General features: G+C 50.4%; 1 protein-coding gene across 1 annotated transcript in view; it reads right to left on the minus strand.

The window, feature by feature from the left end:
* ell (elongation factor RNA polymerase II) overlaps positions 1–19,376 on the minus strand; it is a 122,406-nt gene that overhangs the window by 38,209 nt on the left and 64,821 nt on the right. The window contains 2 exon segments of the mRNA XM_086004340.1: positions 1,848–2,011; positions 5,985–6,106. Of these exon segments, the coding sequence (XP_085860466.1) occupies positions 1,848–2,011; positions 5,985–6,106 (286 nt within the window).

Here is a 19,376-nt window from a genome sequence, read left to right on the forward strand (position 1 = left end):
AGATTGTTGCGATAAAACCCAGCTGGTTCACTGATGTACTTATGGGAAGGAAACCTGGTCTGGCCATGATGTGACTCCAGTCCCACACCATTGTGGTAGACTCTTAACTGCCCTCTGAAGTGCCCGAGCAAGTCACTCAGTGTGTCAAACCGCTACCAGCGGTTCAAGAGGGCCAGCCACCATCTACATGGGAGCATTTTAGAGGGAGACAGGGATTGCAAGCTCAGTCCCTGATCTATTTGGATTCCATCAGTGCAGGAGTTATATCAACAGAGACGGTCATTGGGAATGCTTCTGTAATGACTGCATCTGATATTAATTCAGCTACTTAACACTCTTGGGCTCAATCATTATCCAATGAGATCACCAGTTCTCACAGTTTATGATGTTTAAGAGAAATCAATAGGAGCACTGAAAGAAGTTAATCAAAGCTCTGTGTTGTTTAAAGGGTCACTGGTAAGATTCCCACTTTAAAAAGAAACTCCAAGCAGCCACTTAACACACAGTACTTTTACGCCATGCCTGTGTAGCGGACACACATGGTCTCCTGCCCTCAGTGTAACGGGAAATACAAAAGCACCAATGTACCTGTCCCAGCAGCAGCAAAGACCAACTTTCTCAAAACCCTTGGGAACTTCCTCTACACTGTCCCATCAAACACACCCAGGGCAGGTACAGCACGGGTTAGATACAGAGTAAAGCTCCCTCTACACTGTCCCCATCAAACACTCCCAGGGCAGGTACAGCACGGGTTAGATACAGAGTAAAGCTCCCTCTACACTGTCCCATCAAACACTCCCAGGGCAGGTACAGCACGGGTTAGATACAGAGTAAAGCTCCCTCTACACTGTCCCATCAAACACTCCCAGGACAGGTGCAGCACGGGTTAGATACAGAGTAAAGCTTCCTCTACAATGTCCCATCAAACACTCCCAGGGCAGGTACAGCACGGGTTAGATACAGAGTAAAGCTCCCTCTACACTGTCCCCATCAAACACTCCCAGGGCAGGTACAGCACGGGTTAGATACAGAGTAAAGCTCCCTCTACACTGTCCCATCAAACACTCCCACGGCAGGTACAGCACGGGTTAGATACAGAGTAAAGCTCCCTCTACACTGTCCCCATCAAACACTCCCAGGGCTGGTACAGCACGGGTTAGATACAGAGTAAAGCTCCCTCTACACTGTCCCATCAAACACTCCCAGGGCAGGTACAGCACGGGTTAGATACAGAGTAAAGCTCCCTCTACACTGTCCCATCAAACACTCCCAGGGCAGGTACAGCATGGGTTAGATACAGAGTAAAGCTCCCTCTACACTGTCCCATCAAACACTCCCAGGGCAGGTACAGCACGGGTTAGATACAGAGTAAAGCTCCCTCTACACTGTCCCATCAAACACTCCCAGGGCAGGTACAGCACGGGTTAGATACAGAGTAAAGCTCCCTCTACACTGTCCCATCAAACACTCCCAGGGCAGGTACAGTACAGGTTAGATAGAGTAAAGCTCTCTCTATAATTTCCCAACAATGTACATCAACCTAAATTCGGAGAAACGCCACCTCCTACACCACTGACATTTTTGCTTTCCCTACAGTAGCCAGCTTAACGACAGGTGAAACATGTCTAATCAGGTTGCACTGTTAACACCAGCAATAGACTGGTACAGCATGCCGATTCATACTGCCTGACCAGAGCACTGGGCAGAGCGCACTGCAGTCCTCGTGAAGTGTGATCAGAAGAAGATAACGAAGAATCCCCGAAGACTAGCCAGCCAGAAAACCAAGGAGCGGCTCAGTACCAGAGTCTGCGAACGGACCACCACTAACAGACCCACAATATTCATACCTCTGTATCGGCCTCCGGGTTTAATAACTATCGCTCCGCGGCTTCGGGTCTCCTCCTCCGCTTGGGTCATACGCTCCCTGGTCATCTGGTAGGAGTCGTCAGTCGCGCACACAGTGATTTTATCCTGTATGCCCCCGAGACAGTCCAGCTGCACACCCCCGAAGCTGCCGGGAATAAACAAAGAACACACTCGGTTAGAAAGGGCTCCAAACATGAAAAGTAAACACAGGATGGAAACCTTCACATACAGGACACACTGAGCCATCACACCATTACACAGCCTGCAAGAAACCAACAGGAAAGCCCTCAGCGGGTTTATCCAGAGAGTAACCGAGTCACGGGGAGCAAGGCTCGATCCAGAGTGTGCGCTGAGTTAATCCCATGCCAGGTGACAGTGAGAGGTGCTACAATGGGCTTTAACATCCCTGGCCAAGGGATTGGGGGGCGGATTGGGAGGGTGGGGAAACCATCTTGTGTCCTGCGCCCTATCGCGACCCAGTGCCTCCTTCTGGAAGGCGCAGGTATACACTGCAGGTGAGGATGGCATCACGTGACGGTGACATGGTAGGAGAGACCATATATTGCTAGTTCGCAAAGGAAGAATGACCGCTTGGGCGAGTTACTGAATCGCACCCCAGCAGAAGTCAACACCTGGGCCAAGAGCGAGCACTTACTGGGTGAAGAGTCAGAGTGTGGAGCTGTGCCCCTTCGGAACCCACCTTCAGGAGAGGTGGGAGGGCGAATATTGGGAGGGGGCAAAAATAGAAACCCAGAGAAAAAGGATGTTATAGAGCTGTGGTACTGACCGACTTATTTGTGAAAGATGGTGACCCCAATCGACACAACAGGCAATGAGAGACTGTGCCCACGATTCCTCCCACACTGTGCTCCTGATTTCAACAGCTCAGTGTAGGCAGTCGGCAAATTGAGGCCAGGCCTCCGCTGGGGGGGGGGGGAATAAAATAGTTGCAATAAGTAGTTCTATTTTAACAGGGCCCTTTCAGTAGCTTAATGAAAGGTAGGATAACTTTGCCTAGCGCTACTGGAAAGCAAAGAAGGAAAGGAACTGCACTGAATCACAGTTCCCTATACATTCCACACCGGGCAGCCCGTGAATGGAGGCCTAGACATGAGGAAAGCAGCAACTCTCCCAAGGGCTACAGGCAAACGTGAGTCAGACCACATAATTCCTCCAGGTCACACAAGTTCCACCAACATTGATCTGAAGATTACATTCAGATGAGGAAGGCTATCCGTCCTATCTTAGCTCGCCCATCTCGAAGGAGAGGCTATTTCTCAACACTTGTCATCTTCGCCCTTCCCTCCACAATGACACAGCACTGATTGCAGAATCACTTTGTGGGGAATCACCGGCTCAAACCCACACCCACCATCACACGGTTCCTTAAATCACAGCAAGACCCCACCCAGAGTCCATTCTATGTGTTCAGCACTTCAGCAGTTGATCAGATAGTCATCAAGGTGGACATGATCCCAAAGTAACAGAACTAACCCAGCAGCTGTAATTATATCACATGTTCTTGTACATCTGAAATGCACGCAGGTTAATCAAGCTGTAATAATGCAAGTACAAGGCTCAACAGACTGAAAAAATGCATTTTGATTGACTGGCATCATCAGATCTGTCGAGGCTAATTCTTAACGTCAGAAGAAAGTGACATCCTTCTGCCTCGCGATTGACCCAGAATGTCAGCTTGGATCCGTTGGTAGCACTCTCACAGAAGGTTAGAAATATGGACACAGAAAAATAGGAGCAGGAGTCGGCCATTCGGCCCTTCGAGCCTGCTCCGCCATTCAATATGATCATGGCTGATCCTCTATCTCAATACCATATTCCCGCTCTCTCCCCATACCCCTTGATGCCTTTTGTGTCTAGAAATCTATCTATCTCCTTCTTAAATATATTCAGTGACCTGGCCTTCACAGCCTTCTGCGGTAGAGAATTCCACAGGTTCACCACCCTCTGAGTGAACTGAAGGTTGTAAGTTCAAGTCTCACTCCATGATGTCCAGAGGCTGACACTCCTGCGCAGGGCTGAGGGAGTGCTGCATTGAAGAAGTGCTCTCTGCTGGATGAGATATTAAACCAAGGCCCCAGCTGCCTGTTAAAAATCCCATGGTAGTATTCACAGGAGAGTAGGGAGTTATCCCAGTGTCCAGGCCAACCAACATTCTTCCCTCATCCAACATTACCAGAAACAGGCTAACTAGTCAGTCATTCACTTTAATTGCTGTTTGTGAAACACTTTGAGAGAGCTGTTAAGGTGCTTTATATATCGCCTTTAAAATCCTTCAGCAGAATCTACATACTGGAATAAAACAAGCTGAGTTTTCAGTGGGGTGTCACCACGTGACAATATCACACCCCGTGCATCTATTACATAATGAATAAGAGCTGGCTGGTGGCGGCTTAACACAATTCTCTGAGGGAGGCCTGGGGAACAGCTAAGAGATTGTGCTGATCTGTATTTGGAATTTTAGCTCTGAATTTGCACCTGGGTTTCTGCCAAGGTGCCAGTACATAAAAACAGCAGAATGTGAAATCTTGACCCCCACTGCAAAAATATTAAATCACTTAAAAAAAAAAAAAAACAACACAGCATGACAACCAATTACCCCCCTGCTCACATCACCCCCCCCCCCCCCGAGGAAATATTTTTAGCTCCTGCCTATACATTACAGAGTAATTACAAGACACAGCCACCACTGCAATCGGATGTCAGTGCCAACATCTGAAACTCTGTTGGCGTCTGCATGTATGGGGTTATCAACTGATGGCGAAGCTTTATAGCTCAGCTCTTGCTCCCCACATGCATTGCTCCTCTTCAACCCAGCGTGAAGAATCCGGTGATTTACATTACCGCCCCAGTGAAAAAATGGTTCAAATCCCAGTGCGTTGCACCACAGCAGTGTCTAACATTCAGAAATCCAGTCACTTTCTTTCCTTTACGGAATCACATCCGAGGAGGATCTCCAGGTCTTGGCATGGGGATCAGGACATTTAAGAGGATGAACTGAGGTGAGAGTCAGTGATTTTGTCCCTCCTCTCTCTCGTTCCCACCCCCCCTCCCCCCAGTAAAAACACAAGTTCTCAATACTTGCCATATTCGCCCTTTCCTCCAAAATAATGCAGCAAAGATTGCCAACTCACTCTGTGGCGAATCACTGGCTCCAACTCCTGTCCTATCCAATAGCCACATTTCTTGCAATGATTTATATAAAATTAAATTTAGGGAGTGCTCGAAGGGACACACAGTTGACTGCTTTCTGCTGTAAAAGGCAATGCCCCACATGCAGCCACGGACAAGATCACCAGTACCAGACAAGCAAGCTTCCGTTCTGGTCAACTTAGTAATCGTGCTGGGGGGGTTACAGTTCCACAGGTCCTGGAAGCTCTCTGGCACTCGGGCCAAGCGCTCAGAACATGAGTGTTGACAGGCTATTCGACTGTGTTGTTCCAACCTGATTTTCCAACAGTGGTCGGTGGATGACAATCAGGAGGGAGGGAGGGAGGAGGTAGAAAGATGCCAGGACCTTTGGATGCTGCATTCTCCTTTTGACTTTTGCAGTGTGTGATTAATCCCTGTAAGAGTGGCGAAGGAGTGGAATGATAAAGGAAATTCAGTCGATGCTAGGTATAAGGTGTTTGATAAGATGTCACATAGGAGGCATGTTAATAAAATTAAGGCACATAGTCATAGAATGGTTACAGCACAGAAGGAGGCCATTCGGCCCATCGAGCCCGTGCCGGCTCTCTACAAGAGCACTTCCGCTAGTCCCACTCCCCCGCCCTTTCCCCGGAGCCCTGCAAATTTTTTCCCCTCAGGTACTTATCCCAATTCCCTTTTGAACGCCACGATTGTGTCTGCCTCCACCATCTTTTCAGGCAGTACATTTCTTACGTCGTCTTTGGTTCTTTTGCCAATCACCTTAAATCTGTGTCCTCTGGTTCTTGACCCTTCCGCCAATGGGAACAGTTTCTATCTACTCCAGTGGCTAGTGTGGAGCATAAAGACCGGCATGGACAAGGTGGGCCAAATGGCCTGTTTCTGTGCTGTACGTTCTATGTAAGGCATGAATAGCCCTCCCAGGAACAGTGGTGGAAGCAGAATCTTACCTGGATTGGTACTGTTGAATACAGTCGAAGCTGCACTGGGGATTGTCCCTGCCGACATTGCAAAGGTAAAACGTGAACGTCCGCACTTCATTCGGGCAATCGGGCCTTGGAATGGTGATCCGCTGTCAGAAGGGAAAAAAATGTCATCTTTTGTAAAAATCAAAACCCAGCATTCCAAAAACATTCAACAAACTTTAACCTCCCCGGGTGCAGGACACAAATAGGAAACGCACTCAAATGTTGTAAAAATCGCTCACGGCACATTGGGAACAATGTAAAAAGTGTCAGCCTTGGCTCAATTGGTACGACTCCTGTCTCGATGTCAGGAGGACAAGGATTCAAGCCCCACTGTAGGGCTTAATCTGACACCTCAGTGCCAGAATGATGGCGTGCTGCATTGTTAGAGGTGCTGCCAGATCAGGCATTAAAGCAAGGCTCCATCGGCCTGTTCAGGTGCAAATATAAGATCCCATGGCACTATTCAAAGAGCAGGGAGTGTTCTCGGTGTCCTGACCAACATTCCTCCCTCAACCAACAACACAGCAATTGGTAATCCGTCTCATTGTTACTTGTGGGATCTTGCTGTACATAAAAGGCTGCTATGGTGGCTTGCGTAACAGAGTAACTCCTTGTGCGTAAAGCCCCCGATGAGATGCTATGCAAGTTGTACGTTTTTACTTTAACAAGAGGACGGAGGCCGGGTACTACTGCAGACAGCGGAGAACCTGACTGAACGGCAGGGTGTTACTGATGGGAAAGCTCTGATCACTGCACTGCTAACGGCAACTGAAGGCCCGCGGACCCGCCCGAGGCCCCGCCCGAGGCCCGCGGACCTGCTGTTGGGTTAGGAGCCGGAGGCTGCTCTTCCAGCGATATTGAGCGTTATAGCGCTGGCCCTCATCAGAACCACATAGGGACCAACGTAGGTTTTATCTCCACTTCAATCAGTTCCCAATCTGAGTTTTACCAACATTAGTAGGGGTGAAACAAAGGAGAAATAAACCATTTGAGTTGACGAAAGACCTCGTTTTAATTATAGAAATTGCTGGGAACACTCAGCAGGTCAGGCAGCATCTGTGGAGAGAGAAACAGAGCTAATGTTTCAGCTCGATGACCGTTTCTCAGTTCTCTCCATAGATATTGCCTGACCTGCTGAGCAATTCCAGCATTTACTGTTTTTATTTCAGATTTCCAGCATCCGCAGTATTTTTGCTTTTGTTATCTTGTTTTGATGGCGCTCTCAAACACGCTGGTGGAAGTTTATAAAGCTGCTTGATCAGTGGGCATACAATTGTGAGTGTGTGCTGTCTGACAAGCCTTTGATCAAGAATATTAGCAGAAAGCACAATTACCATTTGAACTGGGAAAGGGAGAGACGCTTGAATCCGAGTGCGTTTGATTGAGCGGAGGTGTTGGTACAATACCCAGTGGCACCCAGCAGTGTGACTGACAGTGTGTGTCGACACTCCCGCTTGTCACAATGTGCGCACAGTTAACAGTCCCCTCTACTCAACACCAAGTAGCAATTTCCAAACAAAGACTGACACTCGACGGGAATTCACATTTCCACTGTTAATGTGCCTTCTGGGCAAGGTGTCACAAAGCATTTAAACCGTTGCCTCACAAGAGCAGCTTTAAAATGGACTGTAGTAAGCAATGACTTGTTTATTGCAGCAAATAAGGGGCCTGGGCAAATCAGCAGGGCAAGCACCTTGTCCTGACGAATGGAAATATTCGGGATTGCTGCAATACAGAACTCTCCCGAGCACACTGCAAGGCTCCAAGGGAGTCAGAACTGATGGCTTTAACAGAACTTACCTACAATCTAACTGATCACAAACTTGCAACAGTGTCAGAAGGCAGTCATGGGCAGTATAGATAGTGCAGTTCCAACAAAAAGAGCCTCGAAACAACAACTTACATTTACATAGCACCTTTAATGTAGTACATAGAATTTACAGCCCAGAAACAGGCCATTCGGCCCCTCTGCTCCGTGCCGGTGTTTCTGCTCCACACCAGCCTCCTCCCACCCTACCACCATCTAACCCTATCAGCATATCCTTCTATTTCTTACTTATCTAGCCTCCCCTTAAATCCATCTCTGCTATTCACCTCAACCACTCCCTGTGGGAGCGAGTTCCACATTCTCACCACTCTCTGGGGAAAGAAGTTTCTCCTGAATTCCCTGTTGGATTTATTAGTGACGATCTTATATTTATGGCCCCTAGTTCTGGTCTTCACCACAAGTGGAAACATCTCCTCTACGTCTACCCATTTCTGATTAATAAATAACAAATGAGTAACAGACCCCATTGGGCCTGTGATCTCAATACGCCTTCTCACGGCATATGCATGTGAACTTTAACCTATTTGTACATTTTTTGGTAAAATGATCTGGCAAAATGCAGAGTGTGAGTGCTTTTCGATCATTGTGAGTGCTTCATTCCTTGGATACTGAATGATGGTAGATGTTTGTTAAGTAAATATACATGTGAAGTACGTTTACCTGTACTGAGTGCGTGTAAGGCGTTTTCTACTAAAATTACTGTATGTGGCTAAAACGGTGTCACCATAGTTCACCTGTGGCTGGTCAGCAGTTTCTATTGGACAATGCTCTGAACATGGGGCATAAAATACTGTATGCGCCAAATGCCATTAAACCGTGAACACCTTGCAGTAATACAGCACCTTTCACCTAAAGAAATTCCCCAAGGTGTTTCACAGATAGACGTAAGGAAAATGACTGTTGAGCAGTGAAGTGAATCCATTGGCAGGATAGGCACACCAATGTAAGTGCTCTTGCTCAGGCCAACATCCCCAGCATCGAAGCTTTGACCACGCTCGATCAGCTCTGATGGATGGGCCACATCCCCGATATGAGACTCCCAAAAAAAGCGCTCTACTCGGAGCTCCGGCATGGCAAGAGAGTCCCAGGTGGGCAGAGGAAACGCTTCAAGGACACCCTCAAAGCCTCCTTGACAAAGTGCAACATCCCCACCGACACCTGGGAATCCCTGGCCCAAGACCGCACAAAGTGGAGGAGAAGCATCCGGGAAGGCGCTGAACAGCTCGAGTCTCTTCACTGGGAACAAGCGGAAGGAGCGCGGGTCAACCCAAGCACCCCACCCACCCGCCCCTTCAACCACCGTCTGCCCCACCTGTGACAGAGACTGTAGGTCCCGCATTGGACTCATCAGTCACCTGAGAACTCATTTTTAGTGTGGAAGCAAGTCATCCTCGGTTCTGAAGGACTGCCTAAGAGAAGAAGAATGACCAGGAGTGACAACTAAAAACTTGTTTGGAGATACTGGGTTTGAGGCAGTCTTTAAATGTGCAAACAAAGAGGCAAGAGGCTTAGCGAGGGAGTTGCACCTGAAGGCTCTGCCACCATTGCTGGGATGAGGGGAGGGGAAGGGAAGGGGATGCACAGACGGCCAGGAGTGAGTGAGTGAGTGAGTGAGTGAGTGAGTGAGTGAGTGAGTGAGTGAGTGTGTCGGGTAAGAGCAGGACTGGGCTTGGCGTGTAATGTTGGCACTCACTGTCTGTACTCACAGTAGAAGAGCGCGAGTCAGCATTGTCCGAGGGAATTGTGGGGGGGGCGCAAAGGGAGAGAAACGGGCAAAACTTTAAATAGAAACAGTAAAACCAGACAAAAAATCAACTCTGCCCACTGTGTAAATGACGACTCCTGGAGCCAACCTCCTCCAGAACGCTAGGTTCGAGTTCTACAAACTCCCCGTGTTTGCGTGGGTTTCCTCCGGGTGCTCCGGTTTCCTCCCACAGTCCAAAGATGTGCGGGTTAGGTTGATTGGCTATGATAAATTGACCCTTAGTGTTAGGGGGATTAAATACGTGGGGTTACGGGGATAGGGTGGGATATGTGTTGATGTAGGGGTTACGGGGATCGGGTGGGATATGTGTCGGTGCAGGCTCGATGGGCCGAAATGGCCTCTATCTGCACTGTGGGGTTTCTGTGTGATTCTGTGTGTGTGAAACTGGGTTTGTGTTTAGCAGACACAAACATTCAAGAAAGCTACAATCAGGAATCGCAGCTGCACTACCGCCTTGGAAACTCCCTGCAAGAGCTTGTGGCTAAAGCAGGCTGAATTATTTCCATAAATTTGACTTGTAGTTTGACAGCATGAAAGAAAATTGTACACAGTGCCTGATCCACACATCGCAATGCCCGTCACATACAGTCACTGTTGTGGAAATAAATGGAATGGTTATTTTGTGCACAAGATCCCACAAACTGCAGTGAGATGAAGGATTGGTCAATCTGTTTCTGGTAAGATTGGTTCAGGAAGGAATGCTGGTCAGGAGAACTGCTTCTTTTCCAATAGTGCCGTGGGATCTGTGACATCCGCCTGAACCAGTGGAATGGGCAGGCGGAGCCTCAGTTTAACGGAGCAGACTTTGGTCAAACAACAGAACAATTAAATAGCGCCGAGTACTCTAAATCAGAGAGACACACACACATGCACGCACACTGTGTTAGATGACGAGAAAGAGAGACTGACCCAGACGGAGAGAGAGTCCCTGTCATATAGAGACAGATACACTGGTAGACAAGAGAGATAGGAAGAGCGGAACCTACCGGGGCAACCTTCCGGACTCAACATCAAGTTCAACAATTTCAGGCCATAACCATTGCTCCCATTTTCTCGGACAGCAGCTGCTGGGAATGATTCTGATGTCCCTATTTACACCTCCTCTAGACCCACCTTTTGCTTCTTAACTTGTCCCATTACCATCTCCTCTTGCCTCGCACCATCGTCCCTTTTGTCATTTAATCTCTCCCGCCTTCCAGCCTATCACAGACCTTCCCTTTTGTTCTTTCCTCCCCTCCCCCCTTTCCCTGCCTCTGCACGCGCTAAAAAATGGTTACATCCCTAACTTTTTCCAGTTCTGACGAAGGGTCATCGACCTGAAACGTTAACTCGGTTTCTCTCTCCACAGATGCTGCCTGACCTGCTGAGTATTTCCAGCATTGTCTCTCTTTATTTCAGATTCCCAGCATCCGTGGGATTATGCTTTTATGTGTGTGAAAGGTGAATCTACAGAATGGATAAGATCACCACGCTTACCGCTAGGTTATATATTAATCCTTCCCATACATCAGGGTTACACCACAGCGGAGGTGGGTAACCCGTGATTTGAGCCCGGGGTTTGGGTCGAGATATGAAGTGTAATGCTCAGTGAAGGCGAGGACACTGCTCTTCGAGGGCGCCTATAGATACGACCAGAAGCAACACAAGCTCATGAAGTCACTGCAGCCCCAGTCGAACTGAGCTTTACTTCGCCTGATCATCCCTGACTAGCTACTGAATCAAATAGTAAGTACATTGGAACGATGGAACTCCTCCGTCAGTAAAGGTGGGACGTTCTGCAGCACAATGACCCACCGAAACCTTCAGCTGAACCCCCAGATACAGCAAGATTTCCTGCACTAGAATCTCTTGGGTGGACCGATATTCCAAAACTATTTTACTGGCAAACATTCCAGATCAGGACTGATGACGACTCAAGCTAAACGTCAACACCAGACTCCCGAGTTCACTCTCAGTGCACCACGACTGTGGATAAAAGGCCCCATTCAGAGCAGGACGATGTCCTGCAGACCCTGCAGCTCCCAGCTCCACTCGCTGATTTGTTTGCTGATCACGCCAAGGCTTCTTCGGCAACATCTCCCAAACCCGCGACCTCTTCCACCTAGAAGGACAAGGGCAGCAGGCGCATGGGAACACTACCACCTCCAAGTTCCTCTCTAAGTCACACACCACCCTGACTTGGAAGTATATCGCCGATCCTTCATCGTCGCTGGGTCAAAATCCTGGAACTCCCTCCCTAACAGCGCTGTGGGAGCACCTTCACCACACGGACTGCAGCGGTTTAAGGAGGCGGCTCACCACCACCTTCTCAAGGGCAACTAGGGATGGGCAATAAATGCTGGCCTTGCCAGCGACGCCCACATCCCATGAATCAATTAAAAAAGCCAGGCCAGCACTTGGAGAAAAGCAATTCTTACACAGAATGTACAGCACAGAAACAGGCCCTTTGGCCCAACTGGTCCATGCCAGTGTTTCTGCTTCACTCGAGCCTCCTCCCACACCTCTTCATCTCACCCCATCAACATAACCTTCTATTCCTTTCTCCCTCGTGTGTTTATCTAGCTTCCCCTTAAATGTATCGACACTATTCGCCTCAACCACTCCCTGTGGTAGCGAGTGTAGGTCAGTCTAGGATTTCAGGATGGCATAATGGCGAGTATTTGTTCAAATCTCATGTTGACGATCACCAGTGCACATGGCTGAAGTTGGGGGTGGGGCGAGAGTCAGCACCCGGGGAACTGTACCCCAGCGAGAGTCAGCACCCGGGGAACTGTACCCCAGCGAGAGTCAGCACCCAGGGAACTGTACCCCAGCGAGATTCATCACCCGGGGAACTGTACCCCAGCGAGAGTCAGCACCCGGGGAACTGTACCCCAGCGAGAGTCAGCACCCGGGGAACTGTACCCCAGCGAGAGTCAGCACCCGGGCAACTGTACCCCAGCGAGAGTCATCACCCGGGCAACTGTACCCCAGCGAGAGTCAGCACCCGGGCAACTGTACCCCAGTGAGATTCATCACCCGGGCAACTGTACCCCAGCGAGAGTCATCACCCAGGCAACTGTACCCCAGCGAGAGTCAGCACCCGGGCAACTGTACCCCAGCGAGAGTCAGCACCCGGGCAACTGTACCCCAGCGAGAGTCAGCACCCAGGGAACTGTACCCCAGCGAGAGTCAACACCCGGGGAACTGTACCCCAGCGAGAGTCAGCACCCGGGGAACTGTACCCCAGCGAGAGTCAGCACCCGGGGAACTGTACCCCAGCGAGAGTCAGCACCCGGGGAACTGTACCCCAGCGAGAGTCAGCACCCGGGGAACTGTACCCCAGCGAGAATCTTCACCCGGGGAAATGTACCCCAGCGAGGGTCATCTCCCGGGGAAATGTACCCCAGCGAGGGTCATCACCCGGGGAACTGTACCCCAGCGAGAGTCAGCACCCGGGGAACTGTACACCAGCGAGAGTCAGCACCCGGGGAACTGTACCCCAGCGAGAGTCAGCACCCGGGGAACTGTACCCCAGCGAGAGTCAGCACCCGGGCAACTGTACCCCAGCGAGAGTCAGCACCCGGGCAACTGTACCCCAGCGAGAGTCATCACCCGGGCAACTGTACACCAGCGAGAGTCAGCACCCGGGCAACTGTACCCCAGCGAGATTCATCACCCGGGCAACTGTACCCCAGCGAGAGTCATCACCCGGGCAACTGTACCCCAGCGAGAGTCAGCACCCGGGCAACTGTACCCCAGCGAGAGTCATCACCCGGGCAACTGTACCCCAGCGAGAGTCAGCACCCGGGGAACTGTACCCCAGCGAGAGTCAGCACCCGGGGAACTGTACCCCAGCGAGAGTCAGCACCCGGGGAACTGTACCCCAGCGAGAGTCAGCACCCGGGGAACTGTACCCCAGCGAGATTCATCACCCGGGGAACTGTACCCCAGCGAGAGTCAGCACCCGGGGAACTGTACCCCAGCGAGAGTCAGCACCCGGGGAACTGTACCCCAGCGAGAGTCAGCACCCGGGGAACTGTACCCCAGCGAGAATCTTCACCCGGGGAAATGTACCCCAGCGAGGGTCATCTCCCGGGGAAATGTACCCCAGCGAGGGTCATCACCCGGGGAACTGTACCCCAGCGAGAGTCAGCACCCGGGGAACTGTACCCCAGCGAGAGTCAGCACCCGGGGAACTGTACCCCAGCGAGAGTCAGCACCCGGGCAACTGTACCCCAGCGAGAGTCAGCACCCGGGCAACTGTACCCCAGCGAGAGTCATCACCCGGGCAACTGTACACCAGCGAGAGTCAGCACCCGGGCAACTGTACCCCAGCGAGATTCATCACCCGGGCAACTGTACCCCAGCGAGAGTCATCACCCAGGCAACTGTACCCCAGCTAGAGTCAGCACCCGGGCAACTGTACCCCAGCGAGAGTCATCACCCGGGCAACTGTACCCCAGCGAGAGTCATCACCCAGGCAACTGTACCCCAGCGAGAGTCAGCACCCGGGCAACTGTACCCCAGCGAGAGTCATCACCCGGGCAACTGTACCCCAGCGAGAGTCAGCACCCGGGCAACTGTACCCCAGCGAGAGTCAGCACCCAGGCAACTGTACCCCAGCGAGAGTCAGCACCCGGGCAACTGTACCCCAGCGAGAGTCATCACCCGGGCAACTGTACCCCAGCGAGAGTCAGCACCCGGGGAACTGTACCCCAGCGAGAGTCATCACCCGGGGAACTGTACCCCAGCGAGAGTCAGCACCCGGGGAACTGTACCCCAGCGAGAGTCAGCACCCAGGGAACTGTACCCCAGCGAGAGTCTTCACCCGGGGAACTGTACCCCAGCGAGAGTCAGCACCCGGGGAACTGAACTCCAGCGAGAGTCAGCACCCGGGGAACTGTACCCCAGCGAGAGTCAGCACCCGGGGAACTGTACCCCAGCGAGAGTCAGCACCCGGGGAACTGTACCCCAGCGAGAATCTTCACCCGGGGAAATGTACCCCAGCGAGGGTCATCTCCCGGGGAAATGTACCCCAGCGAGAGTCTTCATCCGGGGAACTGTACCCCAGCGAGAGTCTTCACCCGGGGAACTGTACCCCAGCGAGAGTCTTCACCTGGGGAACTGTACCCCAGCGAGAGTCAGCACCCGGGGAACTGTACCCCAGCGAGAGTCTTCACCCGGGGAACTGTACCCCAGCGAGAGTCTTCACCTGGGGAACTGTACCCCAGCGAGAGTCAGCACCCGGGGAACTGAACTCCAGCGAGAGTCATCACCCGGGGAGCTGTACCCCAGCGAGAGTCAGCACCCGGGGAACTGTACCCCAGTGAGAGTCAGCACCTGGGGAACTGTACCCCAGCGAGAGTCATCACCTGGGGAACTGTACCCCAGCGAGAGTCAGCACCCGGGGAAATGTACCCCAGCGAGAGTCAGCACCTGGGGAACTGTACCCCAGTGAGAGTCAGCACCTGGGGAACTGTACCCCAGTGAGAGTCATCACCTGGGGAACTGTACCCCAGCGAGAGTCAGCACCCGGGGAACTGTACCCCAGCGAGAGTCATCACCTGGGGAACTGTACCCCAACGAGAGACATCACCCGGGGAACTGTACCCCAGCGAGGGTCTTCACCCTCGAGGGTGCTGCCCACTGCGCCATGGCTAACACCCTGATGAAAAGCGAGGGTCACGAATGACACTTGGCCTGACTGGGGGAAATGGAGAAAAGGAGGATGTGAAAACTTGGTGCAGGGTCTTGAATATCCTTAAACTACCAATAGTAAATGTTCAAGTAGACTCTCGCAGTGCCTTTCAAATATTTAACTTTTTTAAATCCCAGCACACAAAACAAAGGCACTGGCATTTCCTCAGCCCTATTTCCAGGCATCACCCTTTGATAAATAATACCTTTTCCCAGAAAGTGGAAGGGGGAAGGGAAGTCACTTCACGAGCCAGGAGCTGACAGTAAGAAGCTAACAAATTATTTTGGTCACATTTCCCGGACTATAAAGTAAGTTAACATCGCAAGAAACTAGGAGCTTCTGCAAACCTCTTAACCCTTTGCTCACTGCATGCGCCCAAAACAAAAAACACAAATGCTCCCCAAGGTAGAGCGTTTATGATTACAGGACATTGTTCTAACAAGTAAATGAAAGGCAGAGGGTATAATGTACAAGTGGGGCAAATCCACCAAGTTAAAGGGTAACAGCTTGTGACTGTATCGAGTGTTTCACCATTCCACAACTGAATTACAGGCTGATTTTCCCAGCTCCATTACTATTAGGAAACATAGGAATAGGAAGAGGCCATTCAGCCCCTCAAGCCTGTTCCGTCTTCCAATCAGATCATGGTTGGTCTTTATCTTATCTACCCACTTTGGTTCGGTAACCCTGAATAACCTTGCCTAACAAAAATGAGGGACCTTTCCTTTAGGATATTACATGGATTGGGCAGAGTCAAGAGCAGGGTTTGCTGTACATGGGCTGTGGAAGGCGGAGGTTTGCCTGGCCAGTCGGCCTTTATAAGTTCCATGGTTTTACTTGCCCCTTTAATTACCTAACTGGAAAAGAGACATGAAAGGGCAAAAAATGGGATAAACAAACTTAAAAGTTAGGATTACTTGCAGAGCAGTAATTTTGAATCTAAAGTAGTGACCCTGACCTCCTTGCTGGCTCCGCTGTAATGGTTCAGTTGGTAAAGCTAACATGCAATGGAGCCATACCTCAGGGTTACCGGCTCGATTCCTGGTCATGACCGAGAGAGCAGATTTCAGGCAGGGGCACGACAAGGTGCCTCAGCATCTCCAGACACCAGCTAGTAACTCCTCCTGGAAAGTATACACGTGGCGATCAGGCTCAGCTACAGTGCCTATCCTTTGTGCTGAAATAGTCTGCCAGTACTCATCACTCTCTAGGTTCACACATCAAGAATGGCCTCTTGGTGAGATAGTAGAGGGTGGCTGGCACCCCAGCGAGAGTCAGCACCTCCAGGAGAGAAAAGGGAGAAGACTGCGCCTGCTCTGTAAGAGAAGATATTGTCCATTTTCTATGATTCTATGATTTATGAATCAGCCTCAGGCACAGCTGGCACATTGGGTCTGTTAGTTACAAGGAAACATCTGGAAAATGCATCAAGTTTGCCTGAACCAAATATGGTTCGACACCCAACCAAGATTGGGCTTTTGAGTCGAGTCTGAGACTGCCTTTCCCTTCTCAAGAGACCAGTATACACAAGTGAGCAATTCAACAGAGAGGTCATCAGAACCAAGCCCGATCCCATCACCCAATGCCAACACAAGTACACTTTCCACCAACAGTCACGAGATCAGAAGATGGAGTTATTCCCATTCCAAGACTAGGGAAGGCTAAATTTTCTTTAGGAACATCAGACATTGTATTACCTCTATGCTACCTTTCATGTGCTTGTTGGGAAACACGGGAGTCGACTAGGCAATCAGTTATCTGCTCAGAAGCAATGGTTCAAACACTTTTATACCACTACATTTTAGTTTCCACTCAAATTAGCCCTTAGAACAACAGAAGTTGGCAATACAGGAGACCATACCCTGGCAAGGAAGCCAGCACCTTCAGGAGACAAGAGGGGGATAACATTGAGACAGTTCAGTCCCAGTTTGACTTACTTGATGAAACAAGCTACACTAATGGTACTTTCTGTAGGAGCAGACTGCTTAACAACTCGTCATACAGATTACAATGGACACGTTCTCCCTCAGCTAATCACTCCAGATAAAACTTCCACCAATTTAACAAATTGAAGCAATATTAAGTACTAAACAATTAAATAGAAATTAATATAGCTGTTAATTGTACACGTGTTGAAGTAGAAAATGCATGTGTATTTCAAAACATGCAAATCACACGGCACTTCGGGAGGCACAGCTAACTGCTCTGGTTTTTCTGGTAAATGCACAGCTGGGCATTTGGTCAAATATACTTCAATTAACCTCCTGAAACCATACATCGACAGGTCTCCTGGGCACCCGAGTACATGCAAATGTTGAGGGGGGGATTTTCCGAGTCCTATTTTCGGAATGTGTAAAGCCAGCTATTGTTTCCGATTTTGAGGCTGTCCTTCCTCTCCTCAAAGTACAGATCCATGCAAGACCTAATCCTTTGCATTAACGCAAGCGTCGAGAGTCCACATCGAGCTGCGATTCCAGGCACAGGACAAAAGAGATTTCCACCAGCAGACTTGGCCACCATCACTCACCAGGACTGATAGTCGCTGGTTTGAAAATGTCCACAGTACGGTCCTCTCCATCGAGCACAGCTGCATCAATCTGCTCCCCATCTCTCCCAAAGCTACCTTTGTGCTCTGGTTTGATTCCACGGGCTCTACCAGCACTGTGATATCTCGCACAAATGGCCACACATCACAGGTGAGCCGAGAAAGGGAGTGTTGGCATCACAACTGTTCTTATCCAACTTACACACACCGAACCTTCATGTACATTTTTCAGCAGGTTCACTGGAGACTGATCAGAAGACGTCTCAGCTAACCTTTCCTCTCCGTAGTACCGTACCCCAGTGTTAGTGACAGACCTGTACCCACCAGTACTGTACCCCAGTGTTAGTGACAGACCTGTACCCACCAGTACTGTACCCGTGTTATACAGTGACAGATCTGTACCCACCAGTACTGTACCCCAGAGTTAGTGACAGACCTGTACCCACCAGTACTGTACCCCAGTGTTAGTGACAGACCTGTAACCACCAGTACTGTACCCAGTGTTATACAGTGACAGACCTGTGCCCACCAGTACTGTACCCCAGTGTTAGTGACAGACCTGTACCCACCAGTACTGTACCCCAGCGTTAGTGACAGACCTGTACCCACCAGTACTGTACCCGTGTTATACAGTGACAGACCTGTACCCACTTGTACTGTACCCCAGTGTTAGTGACAGACCTGTACCCACCAGTACTGTACCCCAGTGTTAGTGACAGACCTGTGCCCACCAGTACTGTACCCCAGAGTTAGTGACAGACCTGTACCCACCAGTACTGTACCCCAGTGTTATACAGTGACAGACCTGTACCCACCAGTACTGTACCAGTGTTATACAGTGACAGACCTGTACCCACCAGTACTGTACCCGTGTTAGTGACAGACCTGTACCCACCAGTACTGTACCCCAGTGTTATACAGTGACAGACCTGTACCCACCAGTACTGTACCCCAGCGTTATACAGTGACAGACCTGTACCCGCCAGTACTGTACCCCAGTGTTAGTGACAGACCTGTACCCACCAGTGCTGTACCCCAGTGTTAGTGACAGACCTGTACCCACCTGTACTGTACCCGTGTTATACAGTGACAGATCTGTACCCACCAGTACTGTACCCCAGAGTTAGTGACAGACCTGTACCCACCAGTACTGTACCCCAGTGTTAGTGACAGACCTGTACCCACCAGTACTGTACCCAGTGTTATACAGTGACAGACCTGTACCCGCCAGTACTGTACCCGTGTTATAGTGACAGACCTGTACTGTACCCCAGTGTTATACAGTGACAGACCTGTACCCACCTGTACTGTACCCCAGTGTTATACAGTGACAGACCTGTACCCACCAGTACTGTACCCCAGTGTTATACAGTGACAGACCTGTACCCACCTGTACTGTACCCCAGTGTTAGTGACAGACCTGTATCCACCTGTACTGTACCCGTTAGTGACAGACCTGTACCCACCAGTACTGTACCCCAGTGTTATACAGCGACAGACCTGTACCCACCAGTACTGTGCCCCAGTGTTATACAGTGACAGACCTGTACCCACAA

The sequence above is a fragment of the Somniosus microcephalus genome, chromosome 13 (genome assembly GCF_052327205.1).
Source record: "Somniosus microcephalus isolate GS21.2 chromosome 13, FLI_Smic_1.0, whole genome shotgun sequence".
NCBI lineage: Eukaryota > Metazoa > Chordata > Chondrichthyes > Squaliformes > Somniosidae > Somniosus > Somniosus microcephalus.